The sequence below is a fragment of the Dryobates pubescens genome, chromosome 20 (assembly GCF_014839835.1).
Source record: "Dryobates pubescens isolate bDryPub1 chromosome 20, bDryPub1.pri, whole genome shotgun sequence".
Classification (NCBI taxonomy): Eukaryota; Metazoa; Chordata; class Aves; order Piciformes; family Picidae; genus Dryobates; species Dryobates pubescens.
Window position 1 is genome coordinate 13876066 of NC_071631.1, and position 13500 is coordinate 13889565.

The window sequence follows — 13500 nt, forward strand, 5'->3', positions numbered from 1 at the left end:
TCTCTGCTCCCTAGCAGCAAGTGATAGAACGGGAGGAAATAGCCTCAAGTTGCACCAGGGTGGCTGTCAGGAGGATGGAGCCAGTCTTTTTGCAGTGATACCCAATGATAGGACGAGGGGCAAAGGATACATCACAGGAAATACCATCTCAACATGAATAAACTTTTTTACTGTGAGGGTGCTGGAGCCCTGGAGCAGGCTGCCCAGGGAGGTTGTAGAGTCTCCTTCTCTAAAGATCTTCAAAACCTGCTTGGATGAACTCCTGTGTGACCTGCACTAAGTGGTCCTCCTTTGCATGGGGTCTTGGACTTGATGATTTCTGGAAGCCCCTTCCAACCTCTAGAATTCTCTGATTCTATGACATTAGAAGAAACTTCTTAACTGAAAGGATTCCCAAACTCTGGAACGGGCTCCCCAGGGAGGTAGTTGCATCTCCATCCCTGGAGGTGTTTAGAAGATGAAGAGATGTGGTGCAGAGGGACATGATTTAGCAGCAGACTTGGTAGAGTTAGAAAATGGACAGTCTTGATGATCTTAAAGTTTTTTTCCAACTGAAACAATTCTATGACTCTATAAAAGCTTCACTGTTTCCAGCTACCAGAACAGCTACACTTTACTGGTGAGGCTTTAGGTTACATACAAGTTGCCACATAGCTAACTCACTGTGTTGGCAAAATGAACAGACACTGCAAGAATTAAAAGACACAAAACAAGCCATGAAAGAGTGGAGAAGGACTAATGCCAGAGGAGTACCTGAGGAGAAACAGAAGGGGAAAAATGCTTGTCACAGTCCTGGTGAAAATAACGGCTGGTGGTGGTGAGGAGGAGGAGGAGTGATTGACTGCTTTAATACGCCAAAGGGAACTAGAAAGGTGGGCAAATTGCAGATATCTGGCAGAACTAATATCACACTTTAGCACACAAACAAGAGATAAATTAGAGACCAGCAGGGGAAACAAGGAGGGGTGATGCTGCATCCTAGCAGTGATTTATGAAAGCCAACCCAAGAGATCACTACTTCTCTTCCTTCTTTCTGGAGATTGCTGTTTGCAAACTGCTTTGGAAGATTTGTTTTCACTACATTAGGTATAAAAAGAGTTTGGTTAATACCTCAGTGCTGTTCTTTCCTCCCCCCTCACTGTGCTTTTCCAATATCCCTGGGGCTCCCCACCGTGACAAGACGCCGCTGTGACGTATCCACTGGGCAATCAGCTGCTGAACTACCACAGTGCTTCACTACATGATGCTACTAAAGAATGTGCTAGTGAGGGTTCTTTGTACTATCTTGTCCTCCTTTGTACAACAAACTGATAGCACACTTGCATAAGAAAAGAGGACACCTCCTCTCTCTACCCCCCAGCTCAGCCAGAAGCCATCATACCCTTAGAGTCGGGTTTTATCATAGAATCATAGAATGGTTTCAGTTGGAAGGGACCTCTAAAAGTCATCCAGTCCAACCCCCTCTGCAGTAAGCAGGAACATCCTAAACTAATCAGGTTGCCCAGAGCCCTGTTGAGCATCACTTTGAATATCTCCAGGTTTGGGGTCCCAACCACCTCCCTGGGCAACCTGTTCCAGTGTTCCACGACCCTCATGGTAACATCCAAGCTAAATCTGCTCTTCTCTAATTTAAAGCCATCGCCCCTTGTCCTGTCACTTGCAGGCCTTTGTAAACAGTCTTTCTCCATCCTTCTTGTAGGCCCCCTTCAGGTACTGGAAGGTTGTTACTGGGTCTCCCTGGAGCGTCCTCTTCTCCAGGCTGAACAACCACAGACGCCTCAACCTGTCCTCATAGCAGAGGTGCTCCAACCCCCTGATCGCTTTCATGGCCTTCCACTGGACCTGCTCCTTCAGGTCCATATCCTTCCTGTATTGAGGGCTCCAGACCTGGATGCAGTACTCCAGATGAGGTCTCACCAGAGCAGAGCATATTGCTGTTATCTCTCCCCCAAAAGGGCAAGATAAAACCAAGCAATTCCACACACCAACTGATTTGACCAAGCCCAAAGGATTTCCATCAAACTCCACCTATCAGGAGGTGGCCATTTCTAGGTGACCTAAACCCAGTGTGCCTGAGACAGTAACTAGAGAGAACCTGGAAAGAGGCACCGTGGGAAGGGAAGCTCCAGTTGTCCACCAGCCAGACCACCAACACTCAAAACACAAGTTCCAAAGCTTATTTTATGCCATCACCCACACAGCATGGCTCCACTTACCCTTATGCTTGTTAAGGACCTGACAGCTTTCATTGTATCACAGCTCAAAAAGGGCAAAAGCCTTTTACAGTGCTCCATGCTATGCCGTGCAGCAATCTCATTAAAGAGAGGGATCAAATCAGTGACTTTCAACTACGGTAGAATGAGGGACTCCTTAGGTTCAACTGCTGAGAAAACATATTTAAGACTCATGTATTTCCCATATAGATTTTGGAATAAATTCTCCATTAAATTCTCTCCCTAGCTGGAAAATTGACTCAGTTAAAAAACAGGCAAGAAAGTGCTTTTCTTTATCCAAAACAAGCAAAACAACACAGCCTGCCAACAGAAACAGCCTGCAAAGGGAGCAAGCCAACAGCACCCTGCATCTCACTCTGCTCTGAGCAGTTCAACAAGGCTCTCAACAAATGAGATGCAAGCCATCATCCTGCAAAGGGACAGTGCATTCCACAAACCATGAACATTAAAAATGAAATGGCATTGCTCCTCCATAATTCAACAACAAAAATTAAACACGAGCTCCCCTGACTTCTGTCATCAGCTCTCTTCTCCCGTGACAGAACTACAACACATTTGTTGTATTTCAGTTGCAGTTTTCCTTAGCCTTTCAGCACAAAGCCTCTCACTCTCCATCCATCTCCCCCCTCAGTCCAATACCAGTTTCATTACAGTAGGACTGTTTAAACTGTTAATAATTTAACACAAACTCATCCAGCTGCCTTTATTTTGTTTCCCAAAGGTTCTGCAAAGTTTGGACTTTTAAACAGAGAAGGCTGAGAGCTCCAACTCTGTGCAACGACTTTTATTGTGCAGATCCAAGGAAAAGTTGGTAATGGAAGCCTCCAGTAAAACTTTAACAGCACAAATGAAGCACAGATACCCAGATGTGCATTAGTCTTTCTTCACCCACATGTACAATATTAGCTGGCAGATCATGAAGATGGATTTTCTTACACCCAGATTTCCTGGGCTGAGTCAATGTTTAACACTTTTAATTCTCATCATATATTTTTTATAATGTATTATTACTGTCTTTGAACATTCTCTCTTCTGGGAATAGTTTGTATTATATTGCACCACACATATCAGTGAAAATGAGGAGTTCTCACTGGGGCAGTCATGCTGAGGAACAACTAAAGAGGCTGGAGCCATCTGTGGTGTGGGAGCTCAGGCACCAGGTACAATACAATCATAGAATGGTTTGGGTTGGAAGGGACCTCCAAAGGCCATCTAGTCCAGCCCCACTGCAGTCAGCAGGGACATCCTCCACTAGGTCAGGGGCATCTGCAGGGATGGGGCCTTAACCACTTCCCTGAGCAACCTCTTCCAGTGTTCCACCACCCCTCAACGTTAAATAACTTGTTCCTAACATCCAATCTAAATCTGCTTTTCTCTAATGTCAAACCATTGCTCCTACTCCTATCACTCCAGGCCTTTGGAAACAGTCCCTCTGCAGCCTTCTTGTAGCCCCCTTCAGGTACTGGAAGGCCACTATTAGGGTCTCCCAGAACCTTCCCTTCTCCAGGCTGAACAACCCCAGCTCCCTCAGCCTGTTCCTGTAGGACAGGTGCACCATTCCCCTGATCATTTCTACTGGTTTCAAATCCTATTTCTGGGACTGTTAAATATTTCAGACTTCATCACGTACACTGGACGAGATTTTCAGTGCTTGTTTTTTCTGCAAATACAAGTCAAGAACATACCTCACTTGATTGAATTTTCAGATTTCAGCCTCAGTTCACCTGCTTCCCTGTGACACTGTGACCTCCCTAATCCCGCTCGAGGGAACGCGGCTGGGAAGCTGCTCAGACTCAGCTATTTTTAACAAATATTTATTGCCATGAATATTTGGCACAGCTCTGAAATCCTTTTTCCTTCTACCAGTGAATTTCTCTCCTCCAGCCACAACTTAAAACACAGGCTTTGCTATTTTTGTCCTACATTCCGCTCCATTAAACTACGTGTAGTCCGTTAATGGGTTTTGGAGACGTTAAGACTAACACATAGACACACACGGGGAAAAATCTGGTTAAATCAACAGTGTAATCTGAACTAATCTAATCCTTCAAATGTCAAACAGTTGCAAAGAGCCTTTCAAACAATGCTTTCTGTGGAGCTAAAGTAACTCGTGATGGGATGAGAGGAAGTGGCCTCGTGTTTGTGCCAGGGGAGGTTTAGGTTGGATATTAGGAAACATTTCTTTGCTGCAGGAGCGGTGAGGCATTGGAACAGGCTGCCCAGGGAGGTGGTGGAGTCACCATTGCTGCAGGCATTAAAAAAATGTGTAGACATTGCACCTGGGGACGTGGTTTAGTGGGCATGGTGGTGCTGGGTTGATGGCTGGATTTGATGACCTTAGAGGTCGTTTCCAACCTTAATGATTCTACAAAATAAGCCTCATTTGTTTGAGAGCTCAGCAAGCAGACCTGCATCCCTTCTGCAACACTCCTGCCACATTCCCAGGCTCCAGCTCCTGTCTTACCTGTTACTGGGTTACTACATGATGGCTTTCTTTTCAGCTAGAATTTCAAGCTTATTTTATTTGCAGTACATGATGACTGACTTTCAACTACAATTTCATGGTTGGTGTATACACTACTGCCATATTTCTATTATGGACAAATCACAGCTCTTCCAAAGCATAATTAAGGTACTTTGGTTTTAATATATGACCAGTGTTAGGAAATATTTCCAAACACATTATTAGGTCTTTTCAAAGGCCATGAATATAACTTGCTGGCAACAGCAGTAATGCAGAAACCATAATCCATCACAATGGAGATCAAGATGCTGACAGAGCATCAGGCCTCCTATTCTTACTGCACAATAGACAGAACAACTCTCCAAGTTGAATAGCTCAGCCAGTCAATCAATATATATTAATATTAATACCTGTATTATAGCAGTGCCTGCAGCAGCCAAGAATGTAGAGTGTGAGGCACCTTACAAATACAAATCAACAGCCCATGCCCAGAAGGGTTTATGCCTAAGCAGGTAAAACAGAAAAGGAAATAAAAATAAGAAAGCCATGAAGGAATGAAGTAATATGTCAGAGCTTACCAAACAGGACAAAGTCACAGAGGTCAGCTCCCCTCATTCCTAAGCGTGGTGCCCTTCTTGGTGAAATAAAAAGACTGACAGCTTGTGGGTCAAATGTTCCCTAAAACCCTCAAAGTTTTCACTTTTCCTCAATTGTTCAGGTAAAAAGGATCACTAACAGAAGAGGTAACAGTGGCCTCCCAAATGAACAGCGATTTCATAGGTCAATATTTTAAACAGCTACTGACAAAAATACTAAACCAAAAGCAACAGGAGCTCATCTCTCCAGCAATGTCAGGGCTCCTGCTACGACAGTGCCAGACCCTCAGGTTACCACACATTTGAGTGACTTAGAGAAAACTAATTATCAAACAAGCAGGGACAAAGCCAAGCAAAAAGGCTAAAGGTTCAGATCTAATACCTGACAAGGGGCAGTACTAACTGTTCAAGAAGTAAACTCATGCTTAAGTCAAGAATAAGGAACACTATGCAGCTTGTGCCCCTCCTTCCAGCACACTCCAGCCAGCTGCTGGCCACCAGCCTCACTCAGCTCTCCCACAGTTTCCTCCCAGAGCTGGCAGAAGTCTGTTATCCAGCCACAGACAGCAAGGTGGAAAGCAGGGATGCTGTGCTCTGACCTCAGCAGCACATCTGCGTCAGCAAGGCAGGAGCTTTGCGTCTCTTTCCTCTCACACTGACTGTGAGATGCTCCCAGTAAGAGGTCCAGGACCAGCACTGAGCACCAGGAGCACAAATGCAGAGTATGCAGGGCTCAGCAGAGATGGTGTCTTGCTGCTACAATCAGTGATACACTGAGTGAAATATTTCCTCATGCTTCTCCTGCAAAAGATGGTGCAAAACCTGTACTAGCATACAAGTCATTTGCTTCTCCAGTCAGCCTGCTGCTGGGATACAAAAGACGTCTGCATTTAGATCCCATTTTCAATCACTATCCCAGCTGTGAATGTGCAGAACAGTTTGTGTTTGTAACAGCAGAGAAACAGGGTAATCTTTTATTACCTTTGTGAACATAGGGACAAAGCCCAGGAAGTCAGAGGAGCATCCAGAGGATAATGGAAAAGAGGAGAAAAATCTGTATGTATGTACTGGAGAAGGTAAAACATGACACCATCACTTAGGCTGCAAGCAACAAAGCAAAACCTGAGTCAGGAACATAGATCTGGTGCACACAGGATCGTGGTAGAAGGTACAGTGCCCTAAACCAACCCAAATAAACAAAGGCTGGAAAGGATAGGAGAGGAGAGGCAGATGATAGGGGCTGGGAAGTCTGAAGTCTGGAGAAGACTGAGAGGGGATTTAATAAATATTTCTAAATAACTGAGGGCTGGGTGTCAAGAAGGAAGGGGCAGCCTCTGCTCACTTGTGCCCTGTGGTAGGACAAGGGGCAATGGATGTAAACTACAGCACAGGAAGTTCCACCTCAACATGAGGAAGAACTTCTTCATTGCAAGGGTCAGAGAGCACTGGAACAGGCTCCCCAGAGAGGCTGTGGAGCCTCCTTCTCTGGAGACTTTCAAGTCTTGTCTGGATGTGTTCCTGTGTGACCTGCACTAGATTCTGTGGTCCTGCTCTGGCAGGGGGGTTGGACTCTCTTATCTCCAGAGGTCCCTTCCAACCCCTAACATCCTGTGATCCTTGAGGAGCACTGGCTGCTGATCTATGCCTGAGCCACTACTGGCACTCATTCATTTGTAACTGCAGGAAAGAAGCCCAGAGAAAGTCTTGCCCACTCTCTGCAAATCAAACCACTGCTGACACAACACAGCAGCAGAACTTGCTCCTCCAAGAAGTGTCTGACATGCTGGGTATGAAACATCTGTGGAAAGTCTCAATAAAACAGCAATCAGCAAAGTCTTGAGGTATCATCCACCATATAACTATGCAGACATAGATTCAACATCATCATCAGATCACATTGTCTGAAGTTTCCATTCTTTTCCACACTCCCTTGGCTATGTCACCTGCCCTCCAGCCCCATTACCTAGTTTATCTAAACAGTGAAATGGGTTTGAAGGTTTCAGATCAGGGATCCATTAGAAAATTCTTGAATGAAAGGTGCAGGTGATTATTTTTAGAAGATATTTAAGTGAGTCCTAATTTAGTTTCTAAATCTGGCCTTCTGAAAAGTTCACCATAATGAACCCAGCCACCTCTGACCAAGTGGAATTTTCCCCTTTGATTTGCTTCAAAATGCACATTTTTTGGAGGACACTGTGCGTCAAGGGATTCTCTCTCTGCTCACTCACTGTCTACTTTGCTACTGTTTGGGATTCACAAGGCAAACAGCCCTGTGTGTGATTTTTGTGAAGGAATTTCTTCTTCTGGTCAACCCTAAAAAGCAGCAACAAGGCTGCTACCTGAGCAGCTTTACAAAGGTATTTACAGCACCATTTTGCACCAGGAGAACTACAATACAAAGAATCCAGGATGCTACCATGCAGGTCCAAGTGTTACAGAACTAGTTTCATTCCTGTGGTTGAGAACGTAGATGGCAACACCAACTCCAAGGCATACTCCCATAGGAATCCAGAAATAGAGGCTTTTAATAGGCTGGCAGGAAGCATGAATTCTATTCCCATAAGGAACTGGAAATAGAGGTTTTTAATATGCTGTCAATAAGCAAGCTATAAATAACTCAAGAAATTTGCTGGTTTAATTTCAACATTTCTGCAACCTGTTTCACTCTACTGCAAGTAGAAGCAGAGAGTCCTACAGCTCAAGCTCTGTCACATCTAGCGACGACGTCACCCGAAAGGTACCAGGGGAACTCTGGTGGCTTTTTCTCCTCTTCACTTACAAATGTCTGTCTCTCTCATGACAACAACTCACTGTATTTAGAATAGAATAGAATAGAATAGAATAGAATAGAATAGAATAGAATAGAATAGAATAGAATAGAATAGAATAATCTCCAGAATAGAATAATCTCCAGAATAGAATAGACCAGGTTGGAAGAGACCTTCAAGATCATCGCGTCCACAAATGCCTGAAACAATTTTCCTCAAGTTGCTCATCCAGAGCACTTCAGAACAGTGTTTGCCATACACAGACTCACAGCACTTTTCATAAGGCTGCCCAACTGCAAATAATTCCATTCAAAGTCTCTCCTGTTGCCTGCAAGCTTTTCAGTCATTAAAGCAACTCTGCATTAGCAGCAAACACCCCCCTTAATGGCTGCCTGCACCTGCAGATGCTATCAGGGCTCTCTGCTGGCCTCCACTTCCTAGATAAACCGCCCCATAGAATCATTCAGGCTGGAAAAGATGCTGAGATCATCAAATCCAACCATTAACCCTACTGTACGAAGCTCACCCCTAAACCATATCCCCAAGCACCACATCTAAACATCCTTTAAAGACATCCAGGGATGGTAACGCAACCATCTCCCTGGGCAGCCTATTCCCATTTTTGACCACCCTTTCTGTGAATTTTTTTTCCCCCCTAATGTCCAGTCTAAACCTACCCTGCTACTGTTTGAGGCCATTCCCTCTTGTTCTGTCACTGATTAGCTGTGAGACCAGCATCAACCTCTCTGCAACATCCTTCCAGGTAGTTGTAGAGAGTGATGCTGCTATCAGTTTTACACTGCTCATCATCACCACTTCATATCTCCTCTGCGTTTCTTTTCCTCCACAATTTTATGGATGAAACCTCATAAAAGGCTTTTGAAAAATGCAGGTAAATTAAGGCCACTCAGCTACCTTCCCCTGTCATTTATTAGCCTCTCAGCAAGGTACCCAGTGATCATTTTCTCCTCCAGAACTGCCTTAGCGTGACTGTACCAGTCTGTACTTAGGCAAATGTTGTAGGGTCTCCATTCTTAATTGTAGTGAATGAAAAAAGGAAAGCAAGCATTTTTGTTACTGCTGTTGTTATTATTTTTATTATTACTATTCACAGGACATTTGTCTGACAGTGAAAACCACATCTAAGAGCTTTCTGATAACTGTGCCACCTCCATCTCCATTAATCATCTTAAAAGCAACAGTAAAAGCAGGTGAACTCTACAGCAAAAAAAGAACTCCTTCTGCTTCAGCAACACAAGGTAAGAAGTTTTCCCCCAGGCCCTAAGCTCTCCTCACCCTTCAAAACCACTGGAGACTTAACTTCACTTTGTGAAAATACAGCTAGCAGATGCCCAGTTTCTTTTGTATGTGGCACAGAGGATTATGTTTCTGAACTGAAGCTTCTCTGTCACAGAATTACATTGTCCATGCACAGAGCAGAAATACACCTGGACATTTCACAGACTGCACTGGGTTGGCAGGGACCCTCAAAGGTTATCTTGTCCAAACCCCCTGCAGGGACATCTCCAACTAAAGCAGGCTGCCCAGGGATTAGGTCTGATCTTAAACAGTTCCAAGGATGGGGCCTCAACCACATCCCTGGGCAACCTGTGCCAGTATTTCACCACTCTCATTGTGAAGAACTTCCCCCTAAATGTCCAACCTCGATCTACCCTGCTCCAGTTTCAAACCATTGCTCCTCATCCTATTGCTACAAGCCCTTCCAAACATTCTCTCCCCTACCTTCCTGTAGGTTCCTTTCAGATATTGAAATGTAGCTCTAAGGTCTCCCTGCAGCCTTCTCTTCTCCAGGCTTAAACAGCCCCAATTCTCTCAGCCTGTCCTTGTAGGAGAGGTGTTCCAGCCCTCTGACCATCTTTGTGGCCCTCCTCTGTCTCTCTTGTGTTGGCATCCCCATAGCTGGACACAATACTCCAGATGAGGTCTCACCAGAACAGAGTGGCAGAATCACCTCTCACCCTGCTGGCCAAGCTCTTTTGATGCAGCCCAGGATTCCACTGGCCTTCTGTGCTGCAAGCACACTGTTGACTCATGTCCAGCTACACCAGCACCCCCAAGTCCTTTTCTGCAGGGCTGCTCTCAATCTCATCATCCCCCAGCCTGTATCAATATCAAGAGCTGCCCCAACCTAAGTGCAGAGCCTTGCACTTCGCCTCACGAGATTCTCTTCAGCTCAACTTCTCCAGGCTGCGCAGGTCCCTCTGTGCCCCATGCTGTTTCATTTTTGTTCCAGTGACCTAATTAGTAAAGCACTGTTTAGGTTTAAGTAGTTACAATCTTTCAGGCCCTTGGTGCCCGAAATCTCCTTAAGGCATCAATCAGCTTTTGCAGGCAGGGCAGGCTGTGGGCTGTGACTCACCACATGGCGTGCATGTAGGTTGGAGGTAGACGAGGGCTGCTGACAGGGGTGCAGTTGTAGGACCTCATGATTCTTTCTGCTAAGAGGAAGTTACGGAACAAGCTGGCCACGAGCAGGTCTTGCCTGAAGAGCTTCTGGAAAAGATCTGCCAAGAGATTGCAGGAATTACTAGAATCATAGAATTGGCTTGGTTGGAAAAGACCTTTAAGGTCACAGAGTTCAACTAGATGCCATATCTCTGTTAACTGAAGTACCTTAGGTAATGGGGAAAAAATCATTTAAAACATAAAAATGTGTTAATATTTTATTCCAGTTACAAGAAATCTACAACAGTTTTCCAATTAGCTAAAGCAAATCCTACCTTCTGATCCCCCTTAAAGCATCCCAATTACTCTCCCTTTCTCATTAACAGAATTAAGTACCTTCCACCTCAGGTTCATTTTTGCCTCTTCAGGATAAAACTCCCCTTTTGATGCTTCACTTAAACTCAGCCTGACAAAGTTTGTGGAAATTACCGAGGAAGAAAAGGACCTCTGTGTACTATTTAATCAAGAACTACACACCTGCTAAGGCAGTTTGATGTAGTTGTAAGAAGCCAAATTGAATCCTTAAAGATAGGAAATGTGCTGCCTTCTAGAGAAGCAAAGGAGAGTTTGTGCTCTGCTGAGCACTGCAGAGAGCATAGCCAGAACACCATTTACAAATTTGGCCACCCATGCTCCAAGAGCACAAATTCAAAACAGAACAGGGGCAGAGAAATGGGATGAAGTGTACTCACGAGAAAGAGGAAAAACTCTTTCATTTACAATACTAACAAAGGCTGGAAGAAAACAGATTGCTCCTTACAAAAGAACAAACAAAGAACAACTAAGAAAGAAAATTACCCAAGCTAAAGCAACCATGTTAGCTCTAGAAAAAAACTCTTTTGATCCTTAGTGATCAGGTTGCTGAAGTGCTGATGGTAAAAAGAGTGACCTGAAAAAACATGTAACTAGCCTTAAGATCCAGCATGATCTGTAATTTCAGTACCAGGCTTTAATTTCCCCCTTATTTTAGTGTCTCATTTACCTTACTTTTTATCCTCTAACTATGAACAAGCAATGCTTGAAAACCTCAGCCACCTGCCCAAGACTTACCTCTTGGCAACACATTCCATGCAATGGTGTCTGTGATAGCGGTGAAGATCCAGTTCAGCTCTCCCAGAGGAGTTCTCCTGTCATTCAGCCTTCCAGGAATCCTACAAGTGGGGGGGAAAAAGATCCCACAAGTACGTCTTTTTTTAGAGACACACACATGCACATCACACTTCTAAGGCTCCATCAAGGCTCACATAAAACAGCATTTCCAGAGCTGTTAATTCTTAACCAAGAATTATTGTTGCTAGATAAACTCTCCTTATCCAAAATCTATTCCATCTGAATTGGCTTGTGAGATGAAGTGTCAGATAAAGGACAATAAACCAAGAATTGTTTATGGGCAACTGAGCTAAAGGGAAACAGTTTAGGCTAGATGATAGGAAGTATTTCTTCACTGGAAGGCTTATCAAACATTGGAATGGTCTGCCCAGGGCAGTGGTGGCGACACCAACCCTGGAGGTCTTCAAGCTGCATGTGAACCTGGTGCTTAGGGACATGGTTTACTCTGACACTTCAGTGCTGGGTGAAGGGTTGAACTGGATCATCTTTGAGGCCTCTTCTAGCTGGATGTATTCTGTGATTCTGTATCACAGAGGTGATATTGATATCTGAGATGCCACAGAAATGTCTTCCCTTGAAGAGTTCAGGGACAGGCTGCACAGCATGGGAGGGAAGCAAACACCAGGCACTGCCACTACTGCTGCCAGAGTTCTTTGACCCACAGCATCTCGTGAACTTCCTCCATCTGGTCAATACACAAATCTACCAGCCTGCAACTGGGAATGCACCTTCAGCTCCAGGAATATCAAAACCACATCAGCAATACATACCAGAAGTCTATTTGTGGTGTAGCAAGGTCCAAAAAATGCTGAGGAGTCCAATTGCTAATTTTATTAAATATTTTAAAGCAGAAAAAGAAAGTGGCACTGATCAATAGCAGGGATGGCAGCTCTCCAAATGCAGCTCCTCTTGTGCCTGCTCAGATGTAGGATATGCAGTGGAAGTGAGCAAAGGGTTTGGTTTGTTAAGATGATGTTTTAGAACAGAGAAAATAACCCAAGCCGTGCCGAAAGCTGAAATATTCACAGACATCACCTTCCTCACACAAAGAAAAAGCAAAGGGTAGCTCATGACTCTACAGGAATAATCCAGTTGCATGTTACATGAGCATTTAATAAATAAGCACTTTTAAGTGCAGTCCTGTAAAGCCAGGGGGTTACTACAGGGCACACAAGTAGTGTGAGCCTGAAGTGGCATTTTGGTTTGGCACAGTGAAAGCCTTTCTGTGACTCTGTGTTTACATTTGGGCTACAAGACAGCTTGTGTTTGATGGATTCTAAGAAACCCTGAAGTGTTAACCTCCCTTCAAAAGTCAGTGGCACCAGCACACAGGTCCCCTCACTCTCGGGTCCTGAAGTTTTCCAGCAATGTGCTCATACTGGTTTTAGCAGTGATGTCAATAGAGAAATGGAACTTTCTGCTGCACAGCTTCACAGAATGGTTTAGGTTTGAAGGGACCTTAAAGATCATGCAGTTCCAACCTTCCTGCCATGGGCAGGGACACCTCCTATGAGAAAAGATTGCTTAAGGCCTCATCCAACCTGGCCTTGAACCCCTCCAGGAAGGGGACATCCATGACCTCCCTGGGCAACCTGTTCCAGTGTCTCACCACCCTAACTATAAGGAATTTCTTCCCAATCTCCAGTCTAAATCTGTCCTCTTCAAGCTTCAATCCATTCTCTCTCATCCTAGCACTGCAAGGTCTTGTAAAAAGATCCTTCCTGGGTTTTTTGTAGGCACCCTTCAGGTACTGGAAGGCTGCTCTAAGGTCTCCCTGGAGCCTTCTTTACTCCAGGCTGAACAGCTCCAGCTCTTGCAGCCTATCCCCACAGAGGAGGTTCTCCAGCTCTCTGATCATCTCC

At 44.7% G+C, this 13500-nt stretch overlaps 1 protein-coding gene across 5 annotated transcripts in view; it reads right to left on the reverse strand.

Moving 5' to 3' along the window:
* RPTOR (regulatory associated protein of MTOR complex 1) overlaps window positions 1–13500 on the reverse strand; it is a 171637-nt gene that overhangs the window by 81123 nt on the left and 77014 nt on the right. For all 5 annotated transcript variants that reach the window (XM_054170561.1, XM_054170560.1, XM_054170559.1 and 2 more), the window contains 2 exons: window positions 11579–11679; window positions 10443–10587 (listed from right to left, as the gene is read on the reverse strand). In XM_054170561.1, the coding sequence (XP_054026536.1) occupies window positions 10443–10587; window positions 11579–11679 (246 nt within the window). The remainder of the gene's footprint in view (window positions 1–10442; window positions 10588–11578; window positions 11680–13500) is intronic.